Source organism: Taudactylus pleione, unplaced genomic scaffold (assembly GCF_031769625.1).
Source record: "Taudactylus pleione unplaced genomic scaffold, aTauple2 ptg001085l, whole genome shotgun sequence".
In the NCBI taxonomy this organism is placed as follows: domain Eukaryota; kingdom Metazoa; phylum Chordata; class Amphibia; order Anura; family Myobatrachidae; genus Taudactylus; species Taudactylus pleione.
This window is the reverse complement of record NW_028285486.1, coordinates 319501-330080: the sequence shown is the minus strand read 5'-3', so window position 1 is coordinate 330080 and position 10580 is coordinate 319501. Positions and strand designations below refer to the sequence as shown.

The 10580-nt window shown below is 50.8% G+C and overlaps 1 protein-coding gene across 1 annotated transcript in view; it reads right to left on the bottom strand.

Moving 5' to 3' along the window:
* Nucleotides 1-931: 931 nt before the first annotated feature.
* LOC148453820 (dystrobrevin beta-like) overlaps nucleotides 932-10580 on the bottom strand; it is a 33320-nt gene continuing 23671 nt past the window's right edge. Inside the window, exons 2-6 of the mRNA XM_088461647.1 lie at nucleotides 8061-8211; nucleotides 7677-7766; nucleotides 2201-2254; nucleotides 1327-1362; nucleotides 932-1240 (exon numbers count right to left, since the gene is read on the bottom strand). Coding sequence (XP_088317773.1) covers nucleotides 1358-1362; nucleotides 2201-2254; nucleotides 7677-7766; nucleotides 8061-8157 — 246 coding nt within the window. The 5' untranslated portion in view covers nucleotides 8158-8211 and the 3' untranslated portion in view covers nucleotides 932-1240; nucleotides 1327-1357. The remainder of the gene's footprint in view (nucleotides 1241-1326; nucleotides 1363-2200; nucleotides 2255-7676; nucleotides 7767-8060; nucleotides 8212-10580) is intronic.

Sequence of the window (10580 nt, the reverse complement as noted above, 5' to 3'; positions counted from 1 at the left end):
TGTTTCCGGGCAGGAGCATAAGCCGCTCTGCATGTGGGTGGTATACGCTGGCGTTTCCGGGCAGGAGCATAAGCCGCTCTGCATGTGGGTGGTATACGCTGGTGTTTCCGGGCAGGAGCATAAGCCGCTCTGCATGTGGGTGGTATACGCTGGCGTTTCCGGGCAGGAGCATAAGCCGCTCTGCATGTGGGTGGTATACGCTGGTGTTTCCGGGCAGGAGCATAAGCCGCTCTGCATGTGGGTGGTATACGCTGGTGTTTCCGGGCAGGAGCATAAGCCGCTCTGCATGTGGGTGGTATACGCTGGTGTTTCCGGGCAGGAGCATAAGCCGCTCTGCATGTGGGTGGTATACGCTGGTGTTTCCCTGCACTTTTTTTATTTGGGGTAATTTATGCTCAGTTTCTTCCCAGCTCTGCATCAGCCTCGCAGAGCTCATAGACCAGACAATTCCGTCTTATAGAGACAGACGGGTATCTGCTACGTGTCACATGACTGACGCTGCCTGATGACATCATACATGTCACATGACTGCTACTCCCAGAAGACATCATTCTACATGACAGTTACTGTCTGAAGGCATCTTGAAACATGAATACTACTGCCTAATGACATCATACAGGGATACAGAAACCATGTAGACAGTGACAATGTCGACACCAGAAGATCGATAGTCATGATGTCAACGTCATTAAACATGACTGCTACTGCCTGATGTCATCATATAACGTCACATGACAGCTACTACCTGCAGACCTTGTGAAACATGGCTACTACCGCCTGATGACATCATGAACACATGTGACATAAGACTGCCATTGTCTGGTGAGAAGACGGAAACATGTTATATGCCTTCCAGGGTGCACACACACACACGTCCCGTCACGGTCATGGACCGGCGTAAGACGCAGCACACAGAGACTTGACAGACAGACACATTTATTAATTTGTAAACTTCGGACCATGAAATGTACCGCCTTCCTGCGTCGCTCAGTACATACAGCGCATGTCCGTGTCAGTGCGATCACAGTGTCCCAGGCCTCTGTACCCATGACAAGCACACTAACACTCACTCCTTCCAGCTTCTGCAAGACATGATGACACATGGCCCAGTAACACGCATGTTGTATGTTACATGGAGAACCGAGCATGCACTAACAAGGTCCCCCTCGCTGCTCGTCTCTCTGCTGGCTGTGGCTGGTCAGATGCTGCGTTTGGATGGATATAGGAGGAATCGCTGAGCCTGTGGGGAAGAGCAGGGTGTTACACTCACGTCTGGGGCAGCGTCACGGACAGGACATGTGGGCGGCCCACGGAACAGACACTTACTTGGATCACCTTGTTCTTCCGTGCAGGACATTTATCCTGGAAGGCAGAGGATGATATAAGGTCAAACACCCCTCACTAATGACACAGGAAGAATATTGCCGGCAACTAATGAGCGATCCTGGAAGCGAGGAGTACTGCGCCATTTGGCGTTTTCGCATGTATTGCAGTGGGCATGCCCAGGGAAGAGGCATATGCGTTTGCACCCATTTGGATGGGTGGAGTACACTGCGGGTGCGGTCACAGAACGGGGACCACGTGCGCAGTGGGAAACAATAGCATAGACACATTATGTGAGTGTGGTCAGGTACAAATGATGATGATGACGGGTGCCAGCACTAATGTACCACTTGTGATTGGCTATTTGCTGACACGGATTGGGGCTCGGGCACACACTGAGCTTTTTTGCTGCATTATAAGGGGTTTGGTGTTAGGAGTTCAATTCGCGGTGTTTGTTGTACATAAAACAAAACCGTTTACAACATGGGCACGGGTGTGCAGGAGACGTGTGCCTGGCGTACACGAGACCCAGATCCGCAGGAGCTCTGCACGTGGGACGCAATGCGCTGCCTTCCTCTGCCTTTATTCTTACAGTGGTTTGTGCCCAGTTTACGTGCGGGTTATAGCATGGCCTTTTATTATAGATTTGCTACAGCACAAAGATACTGGGAATTACATACAGAACTGGGAATCTGTCATATACTGAGAACTAAACTCTGTATAAAATAACTAAAAAGTGAGAAACCCCATTTATCTGTGCTGCTTTCCTACCGAGGGAATGGACAGACCATGAAGTATGTGAGTCTGACCACCCGGACGCAGGAACCAATGCCATCATTTTCCAAAGGTCCTTCAGGGCCGTAAGTATGTAACTCACCTCTGTCCTTCCCGTTCTGTATCTTCTCCTCTTCCTCATCTGCACCATCGTCTGCTGTGAAAGAGAGAGAGAGAGATCAACACCTCATTCATCCACCCCCCCACCCCATTCCAAGGGCACCATCATCTACTGTGAGACAGAGAGAGATCAGCACCTCATTCATCCACCCCCCCACCCCATTCCAAGGGCACCATCATCTACTGTGAGAGAGAGATCAGCACCTCATTCATCCTCCCCCCCACCCCATTCCAAGGGCACCATCATCTACTGTGAGAGAGAGAGATCAGCACCTCATTCATCCCCCCCACCCCATTCCAAGGGCACCATCATCTACTGTGAGAGAGAGAGAGAGAGATCAGCACCTCATTCATCCACCCCCCCCACCCCATTCCAAGGGCACCATCATCTTCTGTGAGAGAGAGAGAGATCATCCTCATTCATCCACCCCCACCCCATTCCAAGGGCTCCATCATCTACTGTGAGAGAGAGAGAGAGATCAGCACCTCATTCATCCACCCCCCCCACCCCATTCCAAGGGCACCATCATCTACTGTGAGAGAGAGAGAGATCAGCACCTCATTCATCCACCCCCCTACCCCATTCCAAGGGCAACATCATCTACTGTGAGAGAGAGAGATCAGCATCTCATTTATCCACCCCCCACCCCATTCCAAGGGCAACATCATCTACTGTGAGAGAGAGAGAGAGATCAGCACCTCATTCATCCACCCCCCCACCCCATTCCAAGGGCACCATCATCTTCTGTGAGAGAGAGAGAGATCATCCTCATTCATCCACCCCCACCCCATTCCAAGGGCACCATCATCTACTGTGAGAGAGAGAGAGAGATCAGCACCTCATTCATCCACCCCCCCCACCCCATTCCAAGGGCACCATCATCTACTGTGAGAGAGAGAGAGATCAGCACCTCATTCATCCACCCCCCTACCCCATTCCAAGGGCAACATCATCTACTGTGAGAGAGAGAGATCAGCATCTCATTTATCCACCCCCCACCCCATTCCAAGGGCAACATCATCTACTGTGAGAGAGAGAGAGAGATCAGCACCTCATTCATCCACCCCCCCACCCCATTCCAAGGGCACCATCATCTACTGTGAGAGAGAGAGAGATCAGCACCTCATTCATCCACCCCCCACTCCATTCCAAGGGCACCATCATCTACTGTGAGAGAGAGAGATTAGCGCCTCATTCATCCACCCCCCACCCCATTCCAAGGGCACCATCATCTACTGTGAGAGAGAGAGAGAGAGGGATCAGCACCTCATTCATCCACCCCCCCACCCCATTCCAAGGGCACCATCATCTACTGTGAGAGAGAGAGAGAGAGAGAGAGAGAGAGAGAGAGGGATCAGCACCTCATTCATCCACCCCCCCTCCCCATTCCAAGGGCACCATCATCTACTGGGAGAGAGAGAGATCAGCACCTCATTCATCCACCCCCCCCTCCCCATTCCAAGGGCACCATCATCTACTGGGAGAGAGAGAGAGCAGCACCTCATTCATCCACCCCCCCACCCCATTCCAAGGGCACCATCATCTACTGTGAGAGAGAGATCAGCACCTCATTTATCCACCCCCCCCACCCCATTCCAATGGCACCATCATCTACTGTGAGAGAGAGAGATCAGTACCTCATTCATCCACCCCCCACCACATTCCAAGGGCACCATCATCTACTGTGAGAGAGAGAGAGATCAGCACCTCATTCATCCACCCCCCCACCCCATTCCAAAGGCACCATCATCTACTGTGAGAGAGAGAGAGATCAGCACCTCATTCATCCACCCCCCCACCCCATTCCAAGGGGACCATCATCTACTGTGAGAGAGAGAGAGAGAGAGATCAGCACCTCATTCATCCACCCCCCACCCCATTCCAAGGGCACCATCATCTGCTGTGAGAGGGAGAAGATAGCATTCATCTACCGAGCAGCACCTTGTTGGATAACACCCCCCCCCCATATAATATTGGTCAGCTGTGAGACATATGATTGAATTCATTCCGTCACCCATTGATCAGCATCTCATTAACTAACAACCTCCACACACTTCATGGTCAACTGTGATGGAGCAGGATAGGGTTCTTTCCTTAACACACTAATCAGTACCTTGTTCATTTATTCAACCTCCTGTCTTCCAGTCTCAATCACGAGCTCTGAGAGAGGGGGAAAAGGGTCCCATCCGTCACATAAAAATTAACGGCATTCATACACACCCCCTCCCCATCCCCTTTACTCCATCATCATCTGCGAGAGAGCTAGTTCAGTTCATTCACCCATAATCTCCACTCTATTTCTCCTTTGTCAATTGGAGAGAGTGGGATAGAATTCATTCCTTCACACACAGTATATATTCTCTTGTTTATTCATCCACTGTGTAGCCGTGATAATGGGATATATGGTTAATTCCTTCACATCCTCAGCACTTCATTCAGTCCCCTTGACTTCATTATCAACTACGAGAGATAGTAGACCTCATTCCTTCACCCACGGATCAGCACATTATTCATTCACACACGCACGCGCACACACGCACGCCCGCGCACGGCTCCATTGTGAGTCATGACAGAGAGATAATAGAGTTAATTCATATGCACACTTCTCAGCACCTCACTCACCCCCCTCCCATGGCTCAATCATCAACTGGGTACTGCATCACAATGAAGATGAAAATCCTGGCAATTGTAAGTATTGTAAAGCAGACCCTAACCCCTCCCCCCGCCTAACCCTAATCATCCCATCCAGCACCCTAACCTTCCCTGCACGCAGCCTAGCCCTAATCCTAATACTTACTGTTTGAAGTTGTCGGCATTTTGACTCATCGGGATCCCGCAGCCGGTGAGTCATCCTGTGCGAGAGGATTCTATTACACACTAATCAGATCATCATTCATTCACCCCCTCCCCTATCTGTCAGACTGTACACAATACACACCCCCTCCCCTGTCTGCCATACTGTACACAATACACATCCCCTCCCCTATCTGCCATACTGTACACAATACACACCCCCTCCCCTGTCTGCCATACTGTACACAATACATAAAACCAGTGTTTTGATACTAATAACTGCCCTCTCCTGGCTGTCCTCCTACCTCTCTGACCGCTCCTTCTGTCTCCTCTCATGACTCCTCTCCCCCTCCACTTTCACTAACAGTAGGTGCTCCCCAAGGTTCTGTTCTTGGACCTCTACTATTCTCTCTCTATACGTCCTCTATAGGTGAACTCATCAGCACTTTTGGCCTCCAATATAATCTCTATGCTGATGACACTCAGATCTACCTCTCCTCCCCTGACCTCTCCCCCTCTCCTCACCCGTATCTCCAGCTGTCTCTCTGCTATCTCTTCCTGGATGTCCCAGCGCTTTCTTACACTGAACATGTCTAAGACAGAGCTGATTATCTTCCCACCCTCTCGTATAATCTCACTTCCCACTATTTCTTTATCAATTGATGGCACAACTATCTCCTCCAGCCCCAAAGTGCGCTGTCTTGGGAGTTATCCTGGACTCATCCCTCACCTTCATACCTAATATCCAGAACCTCTCACAGTCCTGCCGTTTCCATCTCAAAAATATTTCCAAGAACAGATCCTCTCTCACCCTCGAGGCAACTAAGACCCTCATACACTCACTGGTCATCTCCAGATTGGACTACTGTAACCTCCTCCTATCTGGCCTCCCCAACTCCCATCTCTCTCCTCTCCAGTCTGTCCTCAATGCTGCTGCTCGACTCATCTTCCTCCCCTCTTCTACAAGCCCTCCACTGGCTCCCAATTCAAGGTTCTTACACTCACTTACAAAGCCCTCACCCAATATTCTCCCGTCTACCCACATCGCTCCACAAATGCATGCCGCCTCTCCTGCCAAATGATTACTTCCTCGTACACTCCCGCCTCCCTACCTTTGGAACTATTCCCCTCTCCCTATCAGACTCTCCACTTATCTACAAATCTTTAAATGGGCTCTCAAGACCCACTACTTCATCAAAGCCTTCCAGCTCTCCTCCTAACCCAACACGCCTTCCTCGCTGTCTAACCCATCTGTGTCACCCCTGTCTGTCTGCCCCTCCTCTTTAGAATGTAAGTTCTCATGAGCAGGGCCCTCTTCCCTCATGTGCTTGGTTGCTAACGTCCTGCTGCTTATTTAAGTGTTATGATCATTAATGTAGCAATGTTTATAAACCATGTCCTTGTCCTGCATTGTTTTGTACTGTTAATAACCGTTTCTTGTGTACTCGTTTGTTTACGTACTTCGTAAAGTGCGGCGGAACCCTTGTGACCCATTCTATTATTATTATTATTATCCTATATTTAATAGGATAATAATAACGGAATGGGTCATATGCCAACAGAAGCCCGACAGTTCAGGACCCCGATGCAGACAGGTAAGTCCCCTATACCTACCCTCTCCCCCCCTAACCCTCCCTTTGTCATGCCTAACCCTAACCTACCCGGGGGGGGGTGCCTAACCCTAACTTCCTCCCAGGGGGGTGCCTAACCTTAACCCCTTCCTCCCCGAACCCTAACACTCCCGGGGGGTGCCTAACACTACTTTCCCCCCGGGGGTGCCTAAACTAAAGCCCTGGCTGTAGTCACACAGCATTAATCCTGGAGGGCCGGTTGTGTAAAGTGCTGCAGGTATAATGTGGAACGCGTGAGGTCCAGGAGGAGCTGCAAACATTTTCCTCCTTATATAAAGCACATATTTCTTACAGAACGCTGAGACAAGGCTTATGAGGACACAGAGTGACTTGTCTAATGCACAAGAAGCAAAAATAGTAACCTTGGAAAGTCTCAGGGGGTCATTCAGACCCGGTTGCAAGCACCGATGTGCTCGCAACCGGGTCGATGGGTGGCCCTGCGCACGCACAGCGGCCGCACTGCGCGTGCGCAAGCCTCGGAGCGACAGAGAAACTCTGTCGCTCCGGAGCTCGCTACAAAAGGGGCGGCTGTCGATGTTGATCGACAACTCGCCCCTTTTTGTAGGCGGGCCGAGGGGGGGGTGGTGGTTTCCAAAACGGAGGCGTTCCTTAAGGAACGCCTACTGTTTCGTGGGCGGCCGATCAGAGCAGAAAGCTCTCTGGGGCTTGCGAGTACCCAGACCCAACCTTAGGGTCTGGTCGCTAGCTAAGCTGTGGGTGGTAACCCACAGCTTAGCTTGCGACCAGGAGGCCACACCATAAAGCTAGAAGCGGCCGCCCTCATTCAGAGAGAGTGATCGCTTCTTGCGACCACCTCTGAATGAGGTCCTCAGGCTCAGTATCAGAGCTCTCAGTCACTGTGCAACAAGGAGCTCACGCACACCAACATTATGAATGCAGGACACCAGTCTGTATCAGAGGAGCCTGAGGCACAAGACAGCCAGACGTATTCTGCATGTCCCAGCACTGACGGCGTCTCACCCACTGCTGGTGTACAGGGATTAATACCTGAGGCCAGCAGGCCGGGCACCTACCTGAATGCAGCTCCTTCACCAGAGAAGACATGGTGTTAGTAATGGAATCTGCAGCCACCGGTAAATCACTACGGAGATTCCTCCTGGTACCTGAAAGCCAGTCAAAACATAAAACGTCATCCACCACCAGGAATCAGTGCCTCATGCCTCGGACACAGCACCGATCTCACGTGTAAGCACTACAACTGGTTATGAAATGTGTTATAGACACAAGAGAGCTGCCTGGAATCGTTTGTTGGTCCCGGCTGAAGCCGAGTGGTGTACGGTGTCCGTGCTGGACCCACATACAGCTAAGGAGGAGCGGGGACCACAATCATGTTCCGTTACATTGACTCTGATAGTAATGTCACCTCTATACTAGTCACGCAACCGGCAAACACTTACCGTGTGCAAATGCCTCCTGTACATCTCCTAGTCCGGCTATGGAGTCCTGAGGAACATGGGTAGGTGTGGAGCTGGCAGACGTGGAGCGGACTGGCATGGAGCGATTGGCACCATGGCTTGGTGAGGAATGAGGAGACCCCGCTACTTGTGCCTAGAGAAAGAGAACAGACATCCAGGGTGTGATTACGATGTATACAGCGCAAGGGTTTTCCACTGTGCTTTATAACTGGGAGCAAAAGTAGTGAAGAGCCAGAGTGGGGAATAGCAGGCAGAGAGGACAGGAGGCCTCGCACACAGGATTACCCTCTATACATGTGTGATAATATGTAGTACTGCCAGCAGGGCGTCTTTAGTATTTTACTGTCCGTTGAATGGCAGAGGTTAACATCAGTTATTCCTAAATTGCCTGCTGCACACTGACATATCTCTGTGAAAGTACAGCCCGCATCCTAAACCACGGCCGGCAGATTAGGATTTAAAAAAATAATTGAAAATAATAACCGGTGATAGGAGGCACAGTCAGCGTGGCCGGACATGTATTACACATCACACTGACACCTGTTGTTCCTCTGGTGCCTCCTGTCTGTGTTCAGTGTATACAGCATATAGATCCAGCAATGGTTTCATGTGCCGCTACATCAGAACCTCCCTGAGGCAGAGGCACCGGTAAACTATATCCCAAAGTGCTGTGAGGCACCAAACAAGGAGGATGGCCCCTTTATCTCTAACCCCACCCACAGCTCACAGAAATCGAGGCACACAACACCTCGGGCCTCAATACTAAGTGACGGTGCCTCACACTGCGTACAGACACATCTACATGTTAGCCGAGGAGGGCTATAGGCCCAGAAGCAAGTAGCGGGATTGGTAGTGAGCTCGGCTTATGGAGAGAGTCTATATTATACAGCATTCCTGTTCCATTAAAGTGCAGGGCCTCCTTTATTACATGTATATATAAATTAATGAAGCGCTGGAAGTCAGAGTAACAAATTTAATATGGTAATAAAAAAACAAGAGATATGGTAAGAACTTACCTTTGTTATCTCTGTTTCTACGAAGTCCATAGGGTCCACAGGGTTGACCTTGGGGTATAGCTGGATCTGGATCCATGGGCACCACGCAGTTAAAGCTTTAGCTGCTCCCAGGATGCACTTGGGTCCGTCCTCCTCTATACCCCGCCCCCGGCCACAGCACCTCAGTTGGTAAGCAGCCAAGGCCGAAGGAGGAGACTAAACAGAGAGAAGGAAGACTGGAACACACAAGAAACCATACTCACAGAAATGGGAGACGGAAAACCGGTGACCAGCCACACAGCCCATTTGAAGCCAGGTGCGTCAGGGCGGGCGCCCTGTGGACCCTATGGACTTCGTAGAAACAGAGATAACAAAGGTAAGTTCTTACCATATCTCTTGTTTTCTACTTCAGGGTCCATAGGGGGTCCACAGGGTTGACCTTGGGGATGTCCCAAAGCAGTACAACTAAGGGCGGGGACGCTCCTGTACTGAAAGGAGTACCCGGCGCCCAAAGGATGCATCCTGAGAGGCGAAGGTGTCAAACGCATAGAACCTCAAAAACGTTTGAATTGAAGACCAAGTGGCCGCCTTACACAGCTGAACAGCAGAAGCGCCACGTCTAGCAGCCCAAGAGGGACCCACAGAACGAGTGGAATGAGCCTTAACAGAGGCTGGCACAGGTAAGCCCTCCTGTGCATAAGCCTCACAAATAACGGAACGAAGCCAACGGGCTAACGTTTGTTTGTTGGCAGGCCAACCCATCTTGTGAAAACCAAAGAGGATAAACAAGGAATCAGACTTCCTAACCGAAGCTGTCTGGTCTACATAAATTCTAAGCGCACGGACCACATCTAAGGAAGTCTCACCAGCTGAAAGATCAGGGGACTGAAAAGCTGGCACAACAAGTTCCTGATTAATGTGGAACTTCGAGACCACTTTGGGCAAAAACTCTGGACGAGTGTGGAGCACCGCTCTGTCCTGGTGAAAAATCAGGAAAGGAGGGCGACAGGAAAGCGCCCCCAATTCAGACACCCTCCTGGCCGAAGCAATTGCCAGGAGAAAAACCGTCTTAAATGTCAGCCACTTGAGCTCCACCGCCTCAAGAGGCTCAAACGGAGGACCCTGCAGGACCCGTAGCACCACCGCCAAGTCCCAAGGAGCCACAAAGGGAGGCTGGATCCTGAGAACACCTTGGAAAAAGGTGTGAACGTCTGGTAGTATTGCAATCCGCCGTTGAAACCACACGGACAAGGCGGACACATGAACCTTCAGAGATGCAAGGCGTAAGCCGAGATCCAATCCTGACTGAAGAAATTCCAAGATCCTAGAAACTCGGAACACCTGAGGATCATAATGTCTGGACTCACACCACTGAAAGTAAGTGTGCCACACTCTGTGATAAATCCGTGCTGAAGCAGGCTTGCGTGCCCTGAGCATGGTACCAATAACCGAACTGGAGAAGCCCCGAGACCTCAAGACGGCTGTCTCAAGAGCCACGCCGTCAAAG